Genomic DNA, 11,347 nt, shown 5'->3' with positions numbered 1-11,347 from the left:
TAATTAATAAACTCATTATTAATATCAAAATCCGAGATATTTTATTTTGATAAATATTTTTAATATTATATATGTAAATAATGTATCAAATAAATAATAAAAACAAAGAGAAATATCAAGAAAAAGCAAAAAAAATCACAAAATTGGAATTGTTTTTGCGTCGGTGTAATGTTTTTTTTTTTTAATTTTTTTTTTACTTGTTTTGTCGGTTGTGTAAAACGCATTTATATTTCGAATGGCTTATTTATGTCTTCTCTTAATTATTTCACTTTTTTTTATGTTATTTAAATTGTTTAATGCTCTCTATTTCAGAAATCTATGACAATTTTTCTGAAACCATGACGATAATTTAATAACTAAAAGTTACAAAGTTGATGATATATTTAATGTGGAATCAATGATTATAAAAATTATTAATTATTAATTAAATTCACAATAAAATGCTATAAATTAATTAATGATAAAAAAATCTAAAATTTGGTAAATAAATATTACAAAATTAATTAACAACAAAATATTTGTTTTATAGTAAGTCGAATCATATAGTGTGCGATTGGTTTGAGTTTGAGTTTCAAATGTCGAAAATGTCTGAAAGTCTTAGGTTCGAATTCAAGGACAACTAAAAATTTCTTTGTGGCATCGGATGTTTAGATGTGGTGACTCCGAGCTACCTACAAAACGGGTGGTCGTCATACGATTAATCGGTTTATATAACGGGTTATATATCCCGATTAATAAAAAAAATATGTTTTATTTTAATATTAAAAATATACGCGTTTTATTTTGTTTTCTTTGGAAATTATCTAAGGAAAAACATAAAAATGATATAAGCCATACTGGCCTACCGACACCCTTCGGCTATAATGCTTGGAGGTTAAGGGCTTTGGCCCATACTATATATCACACACTCTTCCCTTCGTTCCAAATAGAGATTTTGGATTGAAGGGTCTCTCTGCTTTGTGGTCTTCTCTATTTCCGTTCACACTCTCTCACAAACACAAATAGATCGAGATCGAGATCAAGATCAAGATCAAGATCAAGAATCATGGAGCTTTTTTACTTGCTAGTGTTTGGTGGTCTAGCTGTTGTCGTTGCAACAATGGAGCTCAGTAAAAGCAACAAAGATCGGATCAATACCTCTTCTGCTTTCAATTCCTTCAAGAACAATTACCTCCTCGTCTACTCTCTCATGATGGGTATCATTTCTTTCTTCCACATTATCATTTTCTGTGTATGTTTGATATCAATTGTTCTTGATTTGAGTTGATTACCACTTGTGGTTTGACATCTATGAGGAGGAATTAGATCTGGGTTATTCAAGATTTGTGTCAAATGTTGCTAAATTCTCAACTTTTATGGATCTAGGATACTATTTAGCTCTGTTGAATTTTGATATATGTTGAACCTTATCATGGGTTTTTAAGATCTCTTCTTCACATCAAGTAAAATAGTTAGATGTATTATTTGGATCCATAATGGGGAGCTGATTTGGGGAGAATCATGATCCATTACAACTCACTGATTACTTTGATGAGTGATTATGCTTTAATTGTGGATAATAAGTTGTTCTTCCCCACTTTGATCATCTTTGACATTGCAACAAATTTCATGGTGGTTGTAGCTGGTGATTGGTTGCAGGGACCATATGTGTACTACCTTTATACCACATATGGTTTTGGGAAAGGAGATATTGGGCAGCTCTTTATTGCTGGATTTGGATCTTCCATGCTCTTTGGGACAATTGTTGGATCCTTAGCCGATAAACAGTAATTTTCTTTCATCTTTTAAGTAAAAAATGTTTAAAGTTTAAATGACAAATGTTGTGACTTAACTTGTAACTTGTTGTGGTAAATTCAGTGGTCGGAAAAGAGCTTCGGTTACTTACTGTATAACTTACATTTTGAGTTGCATCACCAAGCATTCACCTCAGTACAGAGTTCTGATGGTGGGACGAATATTGGGAGGGATTGCCACTTCTCTCCTTTTTTCAGCCTTTGAGTCATGGCTTGTTGCTGAACACAATAAGGTGGGATGTAATATATATATATATATGTATATATACAAATATGCAAATTTCTTTTATCGTAAATACCAAAGATCTGTTATCCTATTGATGCTCGCTAACTAAGATGTTTAATTTGATCTGTTGGCTTTATATAACTTCAATGGTATCTAGTCTGATCCCTAGGTGGTTATACTTTTAGAGGTCAGGGTTCCCTTTTTTCCATTGCTTATTATAAAGATAAAGTGACAATTCTAATTCTTCTTGCCTCATCAGATTCAAGATTTATGCCATGAGATGATTACTTGATGGAAAAGAGGGAAAACTGATTGGTTCATATGATCATTCCATTGCATCGTCTAGTAGACCATAATGTGCATTTTTGTTGTCATGTTTTGTGTATGGTTCTAACTTATCTTCTATTTGTAGAGGGGTTTTGAGCAACAATGGCTATCGATAACATTCTCCAAGGCAATCTTTCTTGGGAACGGTTTAGTTGCTATATTGGCTGGTTTATTTGGCAATCTATTAGTTGGTTCATTGGCAATGGGACCTGTGGCACCATTTGATGCAGCTTCCATCTTTCTTGCCATCGGCATGGCTATCATTATATCATCCTGGACTGAAAATTATGGTGATGCATCAGAAAGCAAAGATTTAATGACCCAATTCAGGGGAGCTGCTGTGGCAATTGCTTCTGGTCTGTCTCTCCCCATCTATCTTACACACACACACACACATACACATATATAAGGGAAGATCAAATTGGAGTCATAAATATTTTGAGAACCGGTATATGCATTGATGCATATATAGTACATAGTCATTGATCAATATACTAATTGACAGATACATATTTATGCATCGATGCATATATACAGGGTTGGGTTCTTGTGAGACCAGCCTGTTTTTGTGACCCGTGAGACCACATTTTTACACTTGAAACTTCACAGCAAAATATTGTGAAGATGAAAAAAATCTAAACCTTCACAGCAAAAACACTTGAAGTTTCAAATGTAAAAGGGTGGTCTCACATGATCCCAAGTCTATATATAGGATGCGGGCACTCAAGCAAAGCAAAGGGCCCATTGCGCACAAAACACAAAATAAGGTGAACGGTAATATATATATATATATATATATATACTGCCTCTCACGGTTCTCAAAATATTTATGGTTCTCATTTAAATCTCCCCTAACATTCCTTCCTCTTAACTAAATTTTCACCTAATATTTTTTTATAAAATCAGATGAAAAGATAGCATTGTTGGGTGCAATACAATCCCTATTTGAAGGATCAATGTACACTTTTGTGTTCTTGTGGACTCCTGCTTTGAGCCCAAATGGCGAAGACATTCCACATGGTTTCATTTTTGCTACTTTCATGTTATCCTCCATGTTGGGAAGCTCTTTGGCTTCTCGGCTGTTGGCCCGTGCATCAATCAAAGTCGAGAGCTACATGCAAGTTGTTTTTGTCGTCTCTTCTGTCTCTCTGTTGCTTCCCGTCCTTACAAGTGTATGCAACACCTTCTTTTAACCTCATTTTTACATTCATTCGCCGAAAAAGATGAGATTTTTTTTTTAATATTTTTTCTTTCTTTTCAACAGTTTTTGGTGGCTCCTTCTCAAGAGAAGGGTGGAAGCATCAAGTTTGCAGGGTGTATTCAGCTGCTTGGATTCTGTGTATTTGAAGCCTGTGTTGGCTTATTCTGGCCATCTATTATGAAAATGAGGTCTCAATTCATTCCTGAAGAGGCTAGAAGCACCATTATGAACTTTTTCCGCATTCCTCTTAACATCTTTGTTTGCATCGTGCTTTATAACGTGAGTTCTCTCGGTCTCTTTCTCATTTTTATGCACATATATATACATTCGAGCTTTCTGTTAACCACTCTGTTTTACTTCTATTGAAGGTTGATGCATTCCCAATTACCGTAATGTTTGGAATGTGTTCCGTTTTCCTCTTCATTGCATCTATGCTGCAAAGGCGCCTCTTGGGTGTTGCAGAAAGATCAAGTATGTTCTATGTTTGCTTTTAGGGGCTGTTTGGCAGTTACTAAATGGTTTGGTGCAAAATGATTAAGTGGTCAGAATGATTAAAAGACTCTCATGATATAGTGCAAAATGAAATATAATTATCTGGTAATTATTTACAACGAAATTAGGGCGCTGAATGGTTAAGAGAGGCCCAAGATACAAAATCATCAAGAGGATTTTTAAAACTATCAAGAGGCAGATTTTGTTTTTGCCAAACAAAATTCACCTCTTAACGATTCAGAGGCTGCCTCTTAATGGAACTATTAAGAGGTAAATAAACAACCCCTAGTTTCTGCCATTAAAGATGTATAAATGTCTTAATAGACTACTTTGATTTATATACTTTTGGAATAAAATGTTCTACTAGCTAGAACGCTTTTGAGAAGTGCCTTATGGACACATTTTTGTAGGACACTTTTTAAAATAGTGTCCTAAAAAGACTATTAGGACGTTTTATTTCAAAATTGTACTAAAAAACTTGTTAGGACGTTCAAAAGCGTCCTATCAACTTATTGCAACACCTTTACATTGGACAGACAATTATTGGTCCTATAAAACAGTCTATTAAGAAATTTGGACATATTTGACGTCCTGTAAAACAGATTTTCGTAAGATTGGATGAATATATTTATTACCACAAGCGTTTTCTCTCCTTTTGCTTAAGTTGTTCATTTTGTATGTTCTGTTTCAGGGCAAGACAAGGTGAGGGAATTGGAGTCCGAACCACTAAACATCGAAGATTAAGAAACACATGGGGATTTATAGAAAACGGTTAAATTCAAGCTTCATCATTCTTGTTAAAGTTGTGTGCAATATAGTTTACGTATTGAGTTCTTGGAGATCGATGATTTCAAGATGAAGAACACGAAGAGAAAAGAATTAAAAGTTGGTTGAAGAATAAGGAAACGAGTATACTATTAAGATAGCGTAGTATGCGGTTTTCGTAGTCTGATACAAGATTCAAAAAAAATGGTTATTTCTAACTTTCCACATTTTGTAGTATCACAATGCTATTTATGTTTGTAATGTATCAACATTAATGGTATTATTCATTATGAAGCAAACATTGTTGGTTACAAATATGTGATTAGATCTTTTATTGTCTGAAAAAATATTTAGTTTTTGTTGTTGAAAGTTGGGTTAGGTTAGGTTATGTTTGAGAAACTAGATAGGGTCTGTTGGTTAGCAGTTTAATGAGGGTAATGAGACTTACAGCTTATTCAGTTTTTCTCAATAAGTTAAAAAATAAGTTAGCTTATGGTTACGAAACATGACATTGATTTTGTGAGCTAGAGATCACGTGGCTCAATTGTAGCATAGCGCGCGACCTAGGCTCATTGGCATAAGTAGTAATTATTCGTGAACTCTCGATGTATGATTTGCGACACAAGAAAATCGACCTCAAGACATGGGTATTGGTTGCACCCGCTCGCTTATTACCATTTTTGTGACTAGCCACCGATGAAAATCAGATTAACTTTTTTATCAAAAAAATCATGCTAACCTTCCATTTTTGGCAAGTTCATCATATTGGAGCCATTTTCTTGCTAATTTCTTGGATAAGTGATCCTCTGAGCATCTACAATGGAGGTTTTTGTGGGGTTTTTATAAGAACCCCAACTTTATTGTAGGACAAAGATTTTTCTCTGGTAACAGGTTCTTTTTGTTAGATTTTTATTTTATGATTCCTTAACTATTTTTTTTCTTTAATAGATTTATAAAACATACAAGTTATAAATGATGCAAGAAATATATAAAATAATTATTATAAATTTTTTTAATTTTGTTTTATTTATTTTTTCTTGTAAAATCTTATACAAATTTTTTGTATTAATAAGTTTAATTTTTAATTATCTCATTGTATTATTATGTTTATATTATACTTATATATATATATATATATATATATATAAATTAAAATAAATTTATAAATCGGAAATTAATAATTATAAAATATCTTTTCTATTTGTATAATATTTTGTACATTTTTAATTGTAATATAAAATTATATATTAAAAAACTACAATAAATATAGAAAAGTGAAAATTAATACAGAAAAAAATAATAAATTATATTTGAACTTTTTTTAAATAATTCTAGAATATATATTAAATTTATATATTAATCTATAAATAAAATTACATTTTATTACTTAAAAAAAAAAGACGAAAAGTGAGGTTTTTGATCACATTTTGCTAGACCCGTAATCATAAAAATTTGTTCACATTTTAATTCTGGTTAATATTTGGGATGAGCAATGCTATTTATATATAAAATTATTTAACAAAACATAAAAAAAAACCTGATATAACATTATTAATCATAAAAAAAAACAAATTTCTATTAGACAACTATATACAACTATAGATATAGATTTGTGGCATGCCTGTATGGATTATTCTACTCATGTCATTTATACTCTCAACTTAACCTTAGACCACCCTGGCGAGCCAATTGATGATCCATTGTAGAATAACCTTGAACTGAGTGATGTTTTGACCTCAATCGATGCATGCATTTATTCATTTCAGATGAGATACATTACTACTGTATCTAGAACTACCTTTTTTAAAGTTTACACGTAAATTTGAAAATTACACTTACGCAATTTTTTTCCAAATGGAGAGATCATACAAACGAACAAGTTCCCAAAGACCGATTTCAATCGCAACCCAGAACTGGTTTTAAAAGGTTCGACCTTTTAAGCATCTTCAATGAATTTTCTAAAAAAGATCTTAATCAATTGTCAAATGATTTTATTTTGTGAATAATGAAAATCTTATCTGATAAATTATTCATATATATTTTGTATAAGGGGTAGATTAAGAGGCCGTTTACCAAATGTTTACCCGAGTAAGCGTTTACCAAATCACATTACATTATTGGATGAATATGGTAATGATCAAGAATCTTACCCGGTAAGAGCAAGACAAGGACCAAAGAGTCTTACCCGATAAGTGAGGCAACGACTCTTATCATGGTAAGTGCTTATCTGGTAAATTGTTGCATACGATGTCGTTTTGATGGACTAAAATCTTACTCGATAAGTAAATGATTATGTTATTTTTTGCCGGTAAGCACTTACCAGGTAAGTGTTTGGTAAACGGCCTCTAAATGTACAAATACCAATTAATTTAATCCTTACATACATCGACATCAAACTTGTTTTTTACATATTTAATGTAGGGGAATTAACTCAAATAGCCATTCTACTCACCCAAGTTGGTTTTTCTAGCAATTACTCTCCTAGGTTGACCCAAATGTCACTACCTCTACATCCACGAAGACACATCTGCAATATTGCGGGCGCACCACGTGTCAGCACCCGATCATAAGCCACGTCCGCAATTGCAGTCGTAGGTCCGTCACATCATCGCCAGCGTAGCGGTGCTCGATCGTGGTGGTTTCACGCATAGATAAACATCAAAACAGTAACATAGAGGGAATAGCATTCAGTTTGATCGGGTGATGACACGTGGCACGTCCGCAATATTGCGGATGTGGGCCGCTTATGTAAAAAGATTTGTCGTTTAGCTAGGTCCACAAGTTACGAAGCTGGATATTGCTGATTTAGTGACATATGGATTAACCCGGGAGAGGAATGACCAAAAGACCAACTTAAGTGGGTAGAATGACTATTTGAATCAATTTCCCTTCAATATATTATTAAACCTAATTTTGATAGAAATAAGTATGCAATTAGCCTCCCCTTTAAGATCATTTAGTTGTATATATGGTTGACATTTTCTCATACAATCATTGTAAGTTGGGTTGGAATAACCGAGTGAATAAGCCACTGACCTAATGAATAAGCACTCATGTATATCTTACCGGATAAGTCTACATTTCCCATTAAACCACCATCAAATAATAGTATAATACCACATAAAACTTCTTAAAATCATTAAACAAACACTGATACATGACTTACCGAATAAGCTATACAAACTATTGAATATCAAAACTATCAATAAACCGACACAAACGTATCTCCAAACCCGGTTGGTTTAATACAAGACCTACCGACAGGTTGATAGGAACACGGAGAAATGGATCAAAAAATGAAAACGTGTGAGAAGGGTGATGGATAAACACCATCATAATTGAAAAGGGGGTCGGCAAACAAAAAAAGTGATTAGAAACCCACTTAAAATCCGACACTTCTCATCCAACTCCAAAACAACAAGAACCAAAGAAAACCCTACCATCTCTGTTTCATCATAATTCTGAAAGAAATCCAAATACCCACGTCACGGATTTGCAAGTTTCCGTGTAGATTAGCATTAATCAAACAAAAAGTCATCATTTTTATGCCATAAATATATATATCTTATATATATATACACATACGAATACAAGAAGTCGAATGTCATCACACCTTGGATCCTCATGTTCTTCACTTCAACTACTTTCAGTTACTGGGTACGCTTCATTTCCATTCTATCTTATGGTTTCTTCAGCTTAATCATGTGATTACTAATTTACCCACTTCAATTTTCATCGTTTTATATTAAAAAAATAATACTTTTGTTTAAAAGCAGATATACTTGGTCAAAGAACTGCGTACAAGTTACGTATCAAGATTTCTTGTTGATAGATGGTGCTTTTGATTTGAGTGATCATCTGATTTTTTGGGTCTTTACCCGATTCTGCCAACAGATTTGATATCGCTAGAAAGGTAGTTGAGTGAGATTTGATCGTCATCAATGGCGGAAATGGTTGGTCCGAGGTTATACAGTTGCTGTAATTGTCGAAACCATGTGGCCCTTCATGATGATGTCATTTCTAAAGCTTTTCAGGTGAGTTTTTTTGTTTTGTTTTGACAGAAGTACTGATTGAGTTTATTTAAGTATCTTTGAAATTGTTCATAGTTCAATTCTTGATTTTGCTTGTTTGATGATATATCAATGAAGTCCTCTCTATATCAATTGTGGGTTTTGATTTGTAAATCCCAAATCATAGTTTTGTGTAAACAGAAGATGTTTCTTGCTGAAAATAGAGTACAAAAAGGACATTTTCTTGATCACTTGATATTTGGGAATAAATCCTATTCTCAACTTTGTTTTGCTCTTCCTCAAAGATCAAGAAAAATGGTGGCTTATGTTGTTTGTGTTACTGAAATGGATGGTGGAAAGTGGAAACAAGTAATAAGAGACGAAAAGGGGGGTAAAAATGCTTAGCAGTAGATGAATTGTATGCATACAATACAATAGTGTTTGAGAGCTCAGCTCTTTAACAGAAGTTTGCATATTTATATGATTGTTATATAGAGGAAAGTCTACTTTTTCGATTATAACCCAGGAACTGCCCATAGCACACCACCTGTCCCTCTTCAGGATGAATATATATCATGAATAACATATTCATGATGAATATGGACGAGTTATTCTTCTTGAATCACACATTCATGATGTATATGTTACAACATTCATGATGAATAACACGTCCATATTCCTGATTAATATACCACGTGTCACGTTATGGGGGTGCCCTGCTTCTTAATGAAAATTAGGTTCCTAACAGAACCTACCCCTGTTATATGTCATACCATCACCTTAGCCATATGCGAACATATGGATGCGTATATATGGCAATTTCTATGCTTTTATATCAAGTTAAATGATGCATCTTTGTTCTTGATTTGGGTTTGTGGCATTAAGTTTCAAGGAATAATAAACCATGCTAAAGGCAGTTTCTTGATAAAAATCTATTTATATTGCAATGTGGGAAGATTGTTGGAAGCATGCTAACCACGTTTTAAGGTCTAGGAGGGGTCGTTCCTTCTACTCTTCTAGGATGTCTGTTAGGTTTCAGAAAGAGGGGCTTCTTGCTATTGTTTGTAGCATCTCTAATAATGCAGATATTTGAATTCTTATTCTGGACTATAAGAAACAACCTCTTTGTCTCTTGGAACAGAGGTAAGGTCCGCATATATCTTACTCTCAGACCCTACCTCCTGGTGGGATGAGATATAATCATATAAGGGTTTGTTTGGTTTGAGATGGTTTAATTGCGGATTATAAGAACCAACCTCTTGGGACAGAGGTAAGGTTTGCATACATCTTGTCCTCATACCCTACCTCCGAACGGGGCAGATATGCAAGGTCTGTTTGGTTTGATTTGGTTTAATTGCAGACTATAAGAAACAACCTTTTAAGACAGAGGTAAGGTGTGGGTACATTTTACCCTCGTACCCTACCTCTCTGGGTGGGATGGGATATACTAGGTCTGTTTGGTTTGATTGCAGATATAAGACACAGCCTCTTTGTCTCTTAAAACAGAGGTAAGGTCTGGGTACGTTTTACCCTCATACCCTGCCTCTAGGTGGGATGGGATATATTGGGTCTGTTTGGTTTGATTTTGTTTAATTGTGGATTGTAAGGGTAGTTGATTTTGCATTGAAATTGGGTCGTTTTGATTGATGTTAGGGAAGAAATGGTAGAGCGTTTTTGTTCTCCCACGCGATGAATGTCTCAATGGGACCAAAAGAAGACAGACACCTGATGACTGGTCTCCACACGGTTGCTGATGTGTTCTGCTCTGATTGCCGTGAGGTGTTGGGTTGGAAATATGAACGGGCGTATGAGGAATCACAAAAGTACAAGGAAGGCAAGTTCATTCTTGAGAAATCGAAAATTGTCAAAGAAAACTGGTAGTAAATAGTAATAACATATGCTGCAAGTGGATGAAAATGTCTTTTTTAAGTGTTGATGCTATCCAATAATTTCATATTGGTTGGAAAGTGTTTCTGTTGTTACGCATTGTCGATTCTGTCTCTCCCATGGAAACCTGCCTGCATTTAAGATTAATGGAAACTTATGAATAGCTTTCTTGTTATTCAGATGTCTTGTAAATCAGTTATCTCAGAATTTGGCTTTGTGATTCTTTATGTATGTAAGCTGTAGAATATTTGTTCACTAAATTTTAGATCTTCTGTTGGCTCCTGTGGTGGAGGTCATATAACAGCTATTCAAGCTCTTAAAATAACAAACCAAACAAACCCCAATATCGCACTCAAAGGTAAAGTCTGGAGGGTAAGATGTACACAATCTTGGCAATAAACCAAACAAACCTAGTATATCTTACTCAGAAGTATTGAATGGAAGGTAAAATGTACACAGACATTGCTATTAAATCAAACAAATCCAATATATCCCACTCAAAGGTAAAGAGGTAAAGTTTAGAAGATAAAATGTATATAGATATTGCCGTTAAGCCAAACAAACTCAATATATTCTACTCAAAAGCAAATAACTGAAGTCCAGAAAGTAAGATTTACAATGACCTTGCCACTAAACCAAACAACTC

General features: G+C 33.8%; 2 protein-coding genes across 5 annotated transcripts; both read left to right on the top strand.

The window, feature by feature from the left end:
* The first annotated feature begins 933 nt into the window (after positions 1-933).
* On the top strand, positions 934-5,116 carry LOC112521591 (molybdate-anion transporter-like). The gene is made up of 8 exons (XM_025130536.1): positions 934-1,196; positions 1,622-1,766; positions 1,858-2,026; positions 2,432-2,702; positions 3,253-3,518; positions 3,611-3,826; positions 3,916-4,018; positions 4,731-5,116. The coding sequence occupies exons 1-8, from the start codon at positions 1,046-1,048 to the stop codon at positions 4,781-4,783; spliced, it is 1,374 nt and encodes a 457-aa protein (XP_024986304.1). The 5' UTR covers positions 934-1,045; the 3' UTR covers positions 4,784-5,116.
* A 2,964-nt stretch (positions 5,117-8,080) lies between these two features.
* Positions 8,081-10,933, top strand: LOC112520702 (protein yippee-like At4g27745). Of its 4 annotated transcripts, XM_025129176.1 has the most exons (4): positions 8,145-8,461; positions 8,581-8,608; positions 8,699-8,838; positions 10,468-10,933. In XM_025129176.1, exons 3-4 carry the CDS (start codon positions 8,746-8,748, stop codon positions 10,693-10,695), a joined length of 321 nt encoding a protein of 106 aa, XP_024984944.1. In that variant the 5' UTR covers positions 8,145-8,461; positions 8,581-8,608; positions 8,699-8,745; the 3' UTR covers positions 10,696-10,933. The 4 variants fall into 4 exon arrangements, with proteins under 4 accessions (XP_024984941.1, XP_024984944.1, XP_024984943.1 ...); XM_025129173.1 differs by having other exon boundaries at positions 8,081-8,461; positions 8,581-8,838; XM_025129175.1 differs by lacking the exon at positions 8,581-8,608 and having other exon boundaries at positions 8,146-8,461.
* The last annotated feature ends 414 nt before the right edge of the window (positions 10,934-11,347 follow it).

The sequence above is a fragment of the Cynara cardunculus genome (assembly GCF_001531365.2).
Source record: "Cynara cardunculus var. scolymus isolate 2C chromosome LG 11, CcrdV1, whole genome shotgun sequence".
Lineage (NCBI taxonomy): Eukaryota > Viridiplantae > Streptophyta > Magnoliopsida > Asterales > Asteraceae > Cynara > Cynara cardunculus.
This window is presented reverse-complemented; position numbering and strand designations above follow the sequence as displayed.

Coding starts and splice junctions, on each gene's coding strand:
- LOC112520702 (XM_025129173.1), top strand. CDS start 8,746: ATGGCGGAAATGGTTGGTCCGAGGTTATACAGTTGCTGTAATTGTCGA. Junction 8,839..10,467: donor TCATTTCTAAAGCTTTTCAG/GTGAGTTTTTTT, acceptor GATTGATGTTAG/GGAAGAAATGGTAGAGCGTT.
- LOC112521591 (XM_025130536.1), top strand. CDS start 1,046: ATGGAGCTTTTTTACTTGCTAGTGTTTGGTGGTCTAGCTGTTGTCGTT. Junction 2,027..2,431: donor TTGTTGCTGAACACAATAAG/GTGGGATGTAAT, acceptor TTCTATTTGTAG/AGGGGTTTTGAGCAACAATG. Junction 2,703..3,252: donor TGCTGTGGCAATTGCTTCTG/GTCTGTCTCTCC, acceptor TTATAAAATCAG/ATGAAAAGATAGCATTGTTG.